Consider the following 12,264-nt stretch of genomic DNA (forward strand, 5'->3'; position numbering starts at 1 on the left):
ATTATAATCGCCCATGCCTGAATTGTGATGCTTCTAAAAATCGACATGCACATTATGCTTTGCTGGAATGTTTTACAGTTTTCACATCTTAATACAACAGCACTTAAATTGTTTTCACACTTGTAATGACACCGTTTTGAATGTTCAATCATTGCCTGCACAATTACTAAATGTTATGTGAAGGCAATAGTTTGACCCTGAAACAGATTTATTTTAATCCCATTTTTTCCAATGAGAAAACTTACAATCGAGAGAGGTTCCTCCAAATGTGTCTTACCTTCTGTATCTCCCTGATCCAACGGTTAACTCCAGACTGCAGCTGGTTGAGGAAGGTGGGGTCTTCCACTTTATCCCCGAAGTCGGTGACTTTGGGCTTCTCCCCTCGCTCGTAGCACTGCTTGGCTATGTTGGCGATTATGGGGTGGATGAGCAGGCTGATCTCGGGGATCTCGATGTTCTGCTGCAAATGGAGAAGGCCCATTTCCAACTCGGCGATCTTTTTTTCGACGGAAGGTGCCATTTTATCACCGTCTCTGTGGGGAAATGTAGAAATAAGAATGGTAGGAGGGACTTCCTGTTGGGTTAAGGCGGCATCAAATCGCTGCTATAAGAACACCTGTCTGCCTTTCCAGACTCGCGGATGTAGGACTTGAAGAAGGGAGCGACGGCATTGCTGATGAAAGAGTGGAGAGTCTCATAGGGAGAATCCTCACTCAGCGTCAGGACTCGAACTTGTGTGGAGATGGGCTTGTCTGCATCGATGACACCCGTCCTCTTGATCAGAGCCAAGCTGTCAAAGATAGGCGTGTTGAAACAACTGATTCAATGACGAGAACAATCATAAATGCTGCAGATTCACCTGTTGGACTTAAGCCCGTAATGGATGTCAATGCTAATGTTGTAAGTGATGCACTCTTTCTCTTCCTCTCCTTCATCACCAACATCCTCTGCAAGAGTGACAGCTGTATTTTATTACAAACACTCAAGGCATCATTGCTCCACATTATTTGTGGTTGCTTGGAGGAAAGGGACTATAAAGCCCTCATTGATGTATGCTGGTTCACATGACAAAAAAAGACATTGCAGCATGACTCAACTGAAATAATGGTTCGTTTCATCTCAAAGGTGGCTAGTGTTTTTAGCACTGCCCCCTCAATGACAACATGGATTCTGTGCAAAAAAAGTGCAGGTGCCTGGCTAACTTCCTTGATGCCTGGCTATCATTTTGTAATGTGAACTTGGAGCTGTTTTTGAAGTACGTGTGTTTTTTTTTTTTTTAATTTGCGGCATTTTTAAATTGCTGCATTTTTCGTGTCGATGTACGTTTGCCCATTTAAAGGGGAGACGTTGATTTGAGATACAAGTGTTTTTGAGTTAAGAGCTTTGTCACAGAATCCATTATAAGAGAGTAAATTAAGATACAACTGTTGTAAGCACAATACCAATGGCGCGCAATTTAACGTCAAATCAAATCAAATGTTTATTGGATTCATCACTATACAGTGTACATCCACGACAGAACTACTGACTAAACTACTACCACAACTTGGTTTACTATTTATAAAATATAATAATGTAGGGTTACCTGGAATTCGAAATAGGCCACCCGACCCGAATGCACACTTAATAGTAGTTCAGTCACTAGTCTAGTCGTGGATGTACGATGTATAGTGATGAATCCAATAAACATTTGATTTGATTTGATTTGAAATTAAGTTTGCAAAATGCGATTGCGCAATCGGTATTGTGCTTACAACACTGCTGCAGTGCTTGAATTGATCTGGCAGTGGATGCAGGCTGCCGCACAGCAGTAGTGTGAAGTGAATTATATTTACATAGCACTTTTTCTCTAGTGACTCAAAGCGCATTACAAAGTGAAACCCAATATCTATTTTTTACATTCAAACCAGTGTGGGTGTCACTGGGAGCAGGTGGGTAAAGTGCCTTGCCCAAGGACACAACGGCAGTAACTAGGATGGCAGAATCGAACCTGGAACCCTCAGGTTGCTGGCACGGGCGCTCTACCAACCGAGCTATGCCGCCCCATAGAGAGATGCAGACTCATTGGTCACACCCGAAAGCGGCACAGCGTTGATTTATACTCAAAATAAATAATCTGTGAGGAAATTAATTACTCATCGTGGTTAGCAGCACCTCTACAGTCTTACAAACAGGTTAAAATGTAAGTGGTTTCTTTTCGAAATATGAGTTGAGCCACATCACGTACATTTCTGCCCATTGAAGAAGCTAGTTAGTTAGCTAGCTAACTAGCCGCTAGCCGCGCCAATGACGAAGTCAATTTACCTTTAAGCGCGCTTCTTTCGACCAAGATAGTGTGAATTTGAGGGTCTCCCAGAAATTTTCTCATTTGCTCCACGGTGCTCTTCTCCTCCAGGGAGGTTTCCAGAGAGGCCGGGGCCTCGCCGCCATCTTCCAGGAGGAGCGGGACTAGTTTTCGAATGTGCTTTTGCAGCACCGACGCATCTGCCACCGTGTGAACCGCCGACACCTCCATGGTGCCGGCGTTATCGTCTCCTCCGCCTCCGTCAGACATGATTTAAGGTGGCGAACGACCACCTGGAAGGTTTGAACGACGAACAAACGAACCAGAAGACTGAATGTGGGAAGCCACTGCGAAAGGGCTGAAGCTTGGGTGGGTTGGTGGGCGTCGCTGTCAAACCTCGGCACAGTGGACGTCAGATTTATACGCGCAGTGGATAGTGGTCTTTGTAGTTTAAATGGAGTCTTTTTACATTAAAGCAACTCAGTGAAAAACAACATTACCCAGAATGCAGTTAGCAAATACAGATTTGTTTTCCTTTCTGCATGCAACCGCTAGGAGAAAGAAGGGCGATGTCTCCTTTGTTTTTTTTGCTGCAGAACAAAAGTCGACTCAAATGTCCCTAAACAATAAAGATTGGATTATGGCTCTTTCCAAGAGCCATATACTGTGTGTGTGTGTGCATACATATATATATATATATATATATATCCATCCATCCATCCATTTTCTACCGCTTATTCCCTTTCGGGGTCGCGGGGGGCGCTGGCGCCTATCTCAGCTACAATCGGGCGGAAGGCGGGGTACACCCTGGACAAGTCGCCACCTCATCGCAGGGCCAACACAGATAGACAGACACTAGGGACCATTTTAGTGTTGCCAATCAACCTATCCCCAGGTGCATGTCTTTGGAGGTGGGAGGAAGCCGGAGTACCCGGAGGGAACCCACGCATTCACGGGGAGAACATGCAAACTCCACACAGAAAGCTCCCGAGCCTGGATTTGAACCCAGGACTGCAGGAACTTCGTATTGTGAGGCAGACGCACTAACCCCTCTTCCACCGTGAAGCCCATATATATATATATATATATATATATATATATATATATATATATATATATTTCTGTATATATTAAAGCTGCAAATCTCTGGGTGTCCCACGATTCGATTCAATATCGATTCTTGGGGTCGCGATTCGATTATATATTGATTTTTTCGATTCAACACGATTCTCGATTCAAAAACTATATTTTTCCAACTCAAAACGATTCTGTATTCATTCAATACATAGGATTTCAGCAGGATCTTCCCCAGTCTGCTGATCGACATGCTAGCAGGGTAGTAGACTTTTTTAAAAAGCTTGTATAATTGTAAAGGAAAATGTTTTATCAACTGATTGCAATAATGCAAATTTGTTTTAACTATTAAACGAACCAAAAATATGACTTATTTTATCTTTGTGAAAACATTGGACACAGTGTGTTGTCAAGCTTATGAGATGCGATGCAAGTGTAAGCCACTGTGACACTATTTTTATTTTTATTTTTATAAATGTCTAATGATAATGTCAATGAGGGATTTTTAATCACTGCTATGCTGAAATTATAACTAATATTGATACTGTTGTTGATAATATTCATTTTTGTTTCACTACTTTTGGTTTGTTCTGTGTCGTGTTTGTGTCTCCTCAATTGCGCTGTTTATTGCAGTTCTGAGTGTTGCTGGGTCAGGTTTGGTTTTGGAATTGGATTGCATTGTTATGGTATTGCTGTGTATTGGTTTTTTGGATTGATAAAAAAAATAAAAAAATAAAAATTAAAAAAATATATATATTTAAATAAAATGAGAATCGCTTCTGAATTGCACAACATGAGAATCGCGATTCATATTCAAATCGATTTTTTCCCACACCCCTAATATATATATGTATATATATATACAGGTATATATATATATATATATATATATATATATATATATATATATATATATATGTATATATATATATATATATATATATATAAACATAAAATATATAAAATTCCAGTTTTAATTATTCTGAGACGATAATAATTAAATTTGTCTTATGTTTTGATTATAAAAATTCCATAACATAGTGTCATATATCCCTATGCATTGGGACGTCAATGATCAATCAATCAATCACAATGGGCATCACAAACCACTATGACATATCCTGATCCAAACCTAAATCCCGGAAAGGGAAAACTCCAAAAGCCCAAAATGGGGAAAAAGAAGAAACCTTGGGAAGGGGCCGCCAAAGTGGGTACAATTATTGAACTGTTATATTCATGACAATGTGAGAGACCAGTACATCGCGAACACAGCAGAGGGTCATAGGGGAGTGTTCTCGCATGTAGACCAGTTGACAACGCTGAGACGTCACCAACTGTTACATAGGATAGTGGTCCACCCCGGCTCAAGACTTGAGACAGCTAACGCGTCTTCCAGACTGGTAAATCTTTAGAAATTATCCATGACCCCCTGGTACCCTCTGACTGGGCCGAAATGAAAAGCAGCAGGTAAACTGGTCTAAATAGGCTTCTATTTAATAGATAGCATATTTAAATTAATTTTAAAGTGGGACTTAAATGCTTATACTGGATGTAGAATCCTTAATTGGTAATGACGGCGTGGCGCAGTGGAAGAGTGGCCGTACACAACCCAAGGGTCCCTGGTTCAATCCCCACCTAGTACCAACCTCGTCACGTCCGTTGTGTCCTTGCGCGAGACACTTCACCCTTGCTCCTGATGGGTGCTGGTTGGCGCCTTGCATGGCAGCTCGCTCCATCAGTGTGTGAATGGGTAAATGTGGAAGTAGTGTCAAAACGCTTTGAGTACCTTTAAGGTAGGAAATCGCTATACAAGTACAACCCATTTATCATTATCATTAAATGGTAAGCCATTTCAGAGTACTGAAGCCTGAATAGAAAACACTCTAGAGTAGAGTTGAGTTTTAATTTCCTATATTAAAACATATTATTACTTTACAAACTGTGTGTAACGTTACAGTGGCTATAAATATTAAATATAATTGTTAAATAAAACCTCTACCTTGTTAATGAGTGCGTAAGCCTACTACAATACTGTATTTTAATGTTGGTCATTATGGTGGTACTTGGAGAGCAAAGTTTTTCTGAGGTGGGACTTGGTGAAAAAACTTTGATAACAACTGCTCGAGAGCTTGTAGACTTTTTTGGGCTCTAGGAATCAATGTTTTGAATTTCCCTTAAAATTTCCCCTAAAAAAAACTTTGTGGTTCTCAAGTAAAGATAAAAATATACAAATAATGAAATAGAATAATGTGTATATTGAGTTTGAGTTTATTTCGAACATGCAAGCATACAACATGATGCATCACAATTAACTTGGTAATAAAACTGAAGACAAAATAAAAATATGCATGTAAAACTGTAATAACCAACCAGATGTGTGTACACCTGAATTATACTTTTATATATATACCTGTACACTCAGGAGATTTGTATATTAAACAGCTCCAAAACAAACCATTTGCAATTGCCGTTTAAAAGATTAAACTTGTTTGGAAACATTACATCTCCACTAAATAAAAATTAATGCAATTTACTCATTTTCATTCAACTTCTAACAAAATGCAAGGTTTTTTTTTTTGGGCCCGTTGAATATTCCAAAAATAATATTAAACATACCTTGTATCAGAAATAGAGCTGCAATGAAAAAAAACAAAACATTTGCGTTGAGGAGACACGATAAAGTTAGTTTTTTTGTGTGGGCCCTTGTAGAGGGTCAGAAATAGCAGTACATTGCTAAGAAAAATAAAACGACTACATTTTCACAAAGTTCAGAAGTTTTTGCATTATTTTATTGCATAAATATTAACATGAGGTTAAACCAAGTGAGTGGGGAAATAGAATAAAAGTCAAAAGTACAACAGGCATACAAAGCTAAGGGAAAAATCTATAGAGTAAAATAAACTGCATTTACATTTTAATGTGCAAATCCAACTATTAGGCCTGTGCTGCTGATTTAAAACAAAGTATCCTATGGTGTAAAAAGAATGAATTAAAACCGCTAAAATACATCCTGAGACAAAACCCTGCCACATACATTTTAAAACAATCTGTAAATCCATTCTGCTTTCTTCGTTTCAGAGTCATTGCAGATGCATCGATGTGGATATAGACAAGCCAAGGAAACAAGTACTGTACACAAACACCCTCCACACTACCTAGTGCACATGCAGAGCCAACTTTGATGTCTATGCAATCACATTTCCCATCAGTTCATAGCGCATTAAAACTCACAACACTTCTCAGTCCTCCTCTGGGAACTTGAACTTGGCATAGACGATGAGCATGACCACGGACATGACGACACAAAGCGAGCCAATCACCAGGTAGGCGATACCGAGGAAGTCGTTCTTGCCGCCCATCCATGACACGTTGCTGAACACGACCTTCTTTCTGCCGCTGAAGCTCAACACAGGATAGTCTGGTGTGGTGGACGAGAGTGAAGGAAATAGAACACAGACTACATTTTCTATAGGTCTGACATTATCCAATTGTCTTAGTTGTGTAGTGTGTACACACATCAGAGAACAGCCAGTCAGTGTTCACAAAGCAGGAGCTCACCCAACCTGTCAAACAAGTTTATCTGCTTGTCACTGTAAAGCAATACTGCTGCATCAGAGGCGTAACAATCAATCAGGCATTTATTTGAAGGATACTGTAGGAAATTTCCAATGAGTAGTTTCCCGCTGGGAGGCCATCTGCGTATTCCCCCTCTGTGATTCGGCGGTATAATTTTCGGAAATCAGGCAGGGCGGCTCTTCGCATCCACACCAGGAAGTCTTGATTGATGAAGCCGTTGTTTGCAGGGTCTGAGGTGTCCAACTCAAAAGCTGGTCGGGGCCAAAACAGCGGCATGACGGTGCCTGCGAGTCAACCGAAACATTCAAGATTAGGTGGTTATCATCTTGAATAAATCAGAGGTAAACTACAGGAATGTGAGCACCCTTTGAGAAAAAAAAAAAAAGAGGAACAGTTCTATCAGCACAAAGTACTGCTGCATTAGCCCCGAAAGAATATTTCCTGCAATTTGGTGCAATTCTATGCTATATTTTCCCTTTAGATTTATTCTCATCTACCAACCTCTTGTGGCTGTCTTTATAACACTTACATGTCCCAGGTAATGTACCACAGAATTTTATTTAGAGTTTTTAGTAGTTAATTTACTAACATTTTATTTCATTTAAAATCTTAATACATAAAAAAAATAAAACAAGTTTAAAAAAAAAGGTTGAAGTCAGCAAATCGCATCTTTTTAATCCATTGTTTCTTTTTGGTCACAAACGTAAAAAGAAGTTGATCTTTCTAAAACAATTAATTAGAAAAATAAAACACTAACTCAACTTTCTTAATTTAACACCCTTTGGGGCTGCTTATGAAATCAACAAATACATATTTAAGAAGCCATATGCATAGCTCTACTATATAAGTGTATTCTGGCCAAATAAAAACCTAACATGACTAACCATTGAATGCGTCACTCAGAGGCGTGACGCTAGGGTTTCTGAACTTGATGTTGTAATCTGTCCACCAAGCGATCCCTTTTCCATCCAAGGGCACCGTCCTCGGCCCACCATTCACGGTCTGAAACAGCCTGAATGTGTCTGCAAGAACCCAATGAAAATACGTTAATACTGGTTTAATGTATTTAATACTGGTTTGATGTAATCAATACTGGTTTAATGTAGCAATGAGCGCTCACGAAGACATCAGCATACCGTTAAACATGCTGTTTGCGATAGCGCCGCACGGCACAATCGGTACGTTGTTGCTGTTGTATTGATAGGGTGCACAATCATCAAGGGGAGACTATTAACAAATTAAAAACATGTTAACCACAAAAACATTTATTTTTTATTTTTTTTTAGTCGCTCACCTTGAAGCTGTCCAAGTCTCCATAAAGCTGGTTATCGTCTCTGGAGACACTGTATCGTCTATAGTTCTGGAAGTAGTTGGACAGCCCATAATAGAAGAACACTGGTCCCTAACAGAGGCATCGTCACAAAAAAAACAGTCAAGGGTCAGAGCGAGGTCAGAGTATCATTCCATTTAGCGATAAAAATTGTTAATATAAGTTAATAAAGAAAAGCGTCAAACCGTCCTCAAGCAAGACACCAGCAGATGTCATTTACAGCGGTTAGTCAACTCTTTTTTTAGCCTTTTGCGAACATTTTGAGCATTAGCTATGGCGCCAAAGGACTTCTTCCCCAAGTGAGTCAGTTTTCTTCCTTTGAAACCAGTAGAATGCAAGCTGTACCTCAAAGTTAGCAAGCTCACAACATAGTTAATCTTAACATAGTCAGTGAAAGCTTGTTTTCCCATTGATATTTAAAACGGGCTTAAAATTGTATTTATTTTTTTGTTCTCGGAACATTTTTTTTTTCCAAGTTTGGAAAAGGAGGGAACGTCTTAGATTACTTTAACTAAATTTAACCTGGTTGGGGAGGAGACCCTGCCCCAAGTGGAGGAGTTCAAGTACCTAGGAGTCTTGTTCACGAGTGGGGGAATAGTGGATGGTGAGATCGACAGGCGGATCAGTGCGGCGTCTTCAGTAATGCGGACGTTGTATCGATCCGTTGTGGTGAAGAAGGAGCTGAGCCGGAAGGCAAAGCTCTCAATTTACCGGTCGATCTACGTTCCCATCCTCACCTATGGTCATGAGCTTTGGGTCATGACCGAAAGGATAAGATCACGGGTACAAGCGGCCGAAATGAGTTTCCTCCGCCGGGTGGCGGGGCTCTCCCTTAGAGATAGGATGAGAAGCGCTGCCATCCGGGAGGAGCTCAACGTAAAACCGCTGCTCCTCCACATCGAGAGGAGCCAGATGAGGTGGTTCGGGCATCTGGTCAGGATGCCACCCGAACGCCTCCCTAGGGAGGTGTTTAGGGCACGTCCAGCTGGTAGGAGGCCACGGGGAAGACCCAGGACACGTTGGGAAGACTATGTCTCCCGGCTGGCCTGGGAACGCCTCGGGATCCCCCGGGAAGAGCTAGACGAAGTGGCTGGAGATAGGGAAGTCTGGGCTTCCCTGCTTAGGCTGCTGCCCCCGCGACCCGACCTCGGATAAGCGGAAGATGATGGATGGATGGAAATTTACCCTGGATAAAATGAATTAAATTTCAATAATTCTTTAACGATGGGGATGATTGTTTGAAAACTGGACAAATAAAAATGTGTGTTTTTAAGTGTGAACAAAACTTCACGGCACCTCAATCAGTCTGTCAATGGAGAATACCAGCGTGCACACACAGTCCCTCACATCGGGGTCCGAGCACCTGAAGCATGGGGAGTTCTGCTCCAACCCAGTGTAGTCAAGCTGTGAGAAGGAAATAAAAATGTTGACACATTGATGAACTATTGGAGTACCACACTTTTTTTAAGGTCAAGGCTGTGCTATCATTTATCCATCTAACAAGTCTGCAAAGTACTTGTAGTTGGTTGCATGTGTACCTCCAACACTTGAATGTTCCGTGAGGTGATGAAGAGAGCCACACCAATGCCTATGAAAGCCAGGCCGATGAGGACAAAGCCTGGGATGACGATGCCAGCAGAGAGCATGGGCTGCCAGGCTGGAAGCCTCTGCTGGGTGAAGGCAGTGTTGTCTGGTCGGTTGGTCGCCTCAATCTTAACCATTTTTCTACTTGAAAAAATGTTGATTATATTTTTTGTCAAATATGCCACGAAAACATATTTAAAGTTTGTAATTTTTGTTTTCAAAATATATTTTTTCAAACACAATCTACAATTTTCAGGTCATAAATTAAGTATTATGAATCTTAAAAAATAAGTATCAACATAAAATATCAATTCACAGTAACATTGGCCAGTTGAGGAGACCAAACCGATGCTGTTCAGCATGGTGGCCACTGATTGTCTCAGCCAGCATTACTATATTAAATCATCCATCCATCCATTTTCTACGCTCGTGCCTATCAGGGTCGCGGGAGTTGCTGGAGCCTATTCTACCTGTATTCAGGCAGAAGGAGGGGTACACCCTGGAAAAGTCGCCCCCTCATTGCAGGGCCAACACAGATTGAAAGATAACATTCACACTCACATTCATATATGCCAATCAAAAGAGCGTAAAGTTAAAGGGTGTTGTTTATCTAGAACAGTGGTTCTCAAATGGGGGTACGCGTACCCCTGGGGGTACTTGAAGGTATGCCAAAGGGTACGTGAGGTTTTTTAAAAAATATTCTAAAAATAGCAACAATTTAAAAATAATTTATAAATATATTTATTGAATAATACTTCAACAGAATGTAAGTTCATAAACTGTGGAAACAACAACAACAATGCAATATTCAGTGTTGACGGCTTGATTTTTTGTGGACATGTTCCATGAATATTGATGTTAAAGATGTATTTTTTTGTGAAGAAAAGTTTAGAATTAAGTTCATGAATCCAGATGGATTTCTATTACAATCCCCAAAGAGGGCACCTTAAGTTGATGATTACTTCTATGTGTAGAAATATTTATTTAAAATTGAATAACTAGTTTAATTTTCAACAATTTTTTTGTACGGTATTTCCCTGAATTGCCGCAGGGCATATGCTGTAGTATGCGCCTGCCTTAAATAACTGCCGAGTCAAATTGGCTTCGCAAAATAATTAGCGCATGATTAGTATTACCGCCTGGTCAAACTCGTGACACTTCCCCTGTCATCATTTTCAAAATGGAGGAGGCTGATTTCAATACAGGTAATTTGAAATCGCATAAAGGGAAGAAGATTAAGAGCTATTCAGTAGGATTTAAGGTCCAAGCTTTCATCATCGCACTCAAATTTTTACTGCATGCCTTTGGTAAGTACAGGAGTGAGAAGAGGTTTTAAAATAATTAGCGCATGCTTACTTTTACCGCATGTCTTTGGTAAGCGCAGGAGTGAGAAGAGGTTTTAAATTAATTAGCGCCCCGGCGGCAATTCAAGGAAACACAGTAATTTCTATATCCTTTTTTCCCAAATAGTTCAAGAAAGACCACTACAAATGAGCAATATTTTGCACTGTTATACAATTTAATAAATCAGAAACTGATGACAGAGCTGTATTTTACTTCTTTATCTCTTTTTTCAACCAAAAATGTTTTGCTCTGATTAGGGGGTACTTGAATTAAAAAAAAGTTCACAGGGGGTACATCACTGAAAAAAGGTTGAGAACCACTGATCTAGAAGGCTCTCATATTGTTGAACAACTTATTTAGATGGTCGTTAAGTTGTGTCATGCTCTGGCTATTAAAGAATATTTGATTTATAGCGGTGTTGGCCCTGTGATGAGATGGCGACTTGTCCAGGGTGTACCTCGCCTTCCGCCCAAATGCAGCTGAGATAGGCTCCAGCGACCCCAGAAGGGACATGCGGTAGAACATGGATGGATGGATAATTTATAGTTAATAATCCCTAATTCACGGAAATTATTGTATCGCAGCTATGTTAACAGCGATAAGTGAGGGACAAACAGAGGAAACCTAGAAAATTATCACTTCCGGTAACACACACGAACCAAGCAACAGCCGGAACACGAAAGCAATTACGCCACACGCGATGATAGACGTGTAAGTGTGGGAAAAAAATCATGAAAACATATTCCAATCTTGTGTATTAAAGTTTTCTTTACTCCTAAACTAAGGGAGCTTAGCAAAAAGCCTACTTCCTGTAACACACACAAACCAAGAAATAGCCAGGACCCAACACACATGATCAAATGGTCAAAATAAATTAATAACAAATATTAATATTCAAAGATTTTTTTAATGGTTACTTACATTAGTTTGGATCAAACGGGAGTAAAAAGAAGTCAACAAAGCACATAGGTGTGCGGGACAGATCACCTTTACCTGTCTTCTTCCTGCTTTTCTCAAGCCGCGCCTACACATTACCAACAGACCCCAGATCAGTTTAAGTGGAAATCTGAAT

The 12,264-nt window shown here is 40.3% G+C and overlaps 2 protein-coding genes across 4 annotated transcripts in view; both read right to left on the bottom strand.

The window, feature by feature from the left end:
• dync1h1 (dynein, cytoplasmic 1, heavy chain 1) overlaps window positions 1–2,676 on the bottom strand; it is a 54,445-nt gene extending 51,769 nt beyond the window's left edge. Inside the window, exons 1-4 of the mRNA XM_061895981.1 lie at window positions 2,305–2,676; window positions 860–947; window positions 617–790; window positions 278–533 (exon numbers count right to left, since the gene is read on the bottom strand). Coding sequence (XP_061751965.1) covers window positions 278–533; window positions 617–790; window positions 860–947; window positions 2,305–2,554 — 768 coding nt within the window. The 5' untranslated portion in view covers window positions 2,555–2,676. The remainder of the gene's footprint in view (window positions 1–277; window positions 534–616; window positions 791–859; window positions 948–2,304) is intronic.
• A 3,449-nt stretch (window positions 2,677–6,125) lies between these two features.
• Window positions 6,126–12,250, bottom strand: tmem30b (transmembrane protein 30B). Of its 3 annotated transcripts, none has more exons than XM_061896003.1 (8): window positions 12,114–12,250; window positions 9,803–9,989; window positions 9,561–9,668; window positions 8,229–8,336; window positions 8,071–8,161; window positions 7,819–7,956; window positions 7,012–7,218; window positions 6,126–6,776 (listed from the first exon to the last, which is right to left on the bottom strand). In XM_061896003.1, the coding sequence occupies exons 2-8, from the start codon at window positions 9,983–9,985 to the stop codon at window positions 6,598–6,600; spliced, it is 1,014 nt and encodes a 337-aa protein (XP_061751987.1). In that variant the 5' UTR covers window positions 9,986–9,989; window positions 12,114–12,250; the 3' UTR covers window positions 6,126–6,597. The 3 variants fall into 3 exon arrangements, with proteins under 3 accessions (XP_061751987.1, XP_061751988.1, XP_061751986.1); XM_061896004.1 differs by having other exon boundaries at window positions 9,803–9,992; XM_061896002.1 differs by having other exon boundaries at window positions 9,803–9,995.
• Window positions 12,251–12,264: the final 14 nt, after the last annotated feature.

The sequence above is a fragment of the Nerophis ophidion genome, linkage group LG03 (assembly GCF_033978795.1).
Source record: "Nerophis ophidion isolate RoL-2023_Sa linkage group LG03, RoL_Noph_v1.0, whole genome shotgun sequence".
NCBI lineage: Eukaryota > Metazoa > Chordata > Actinopteri > Syngnathiformes > Syngnathidae > Nerophis > Nerophis ophidion.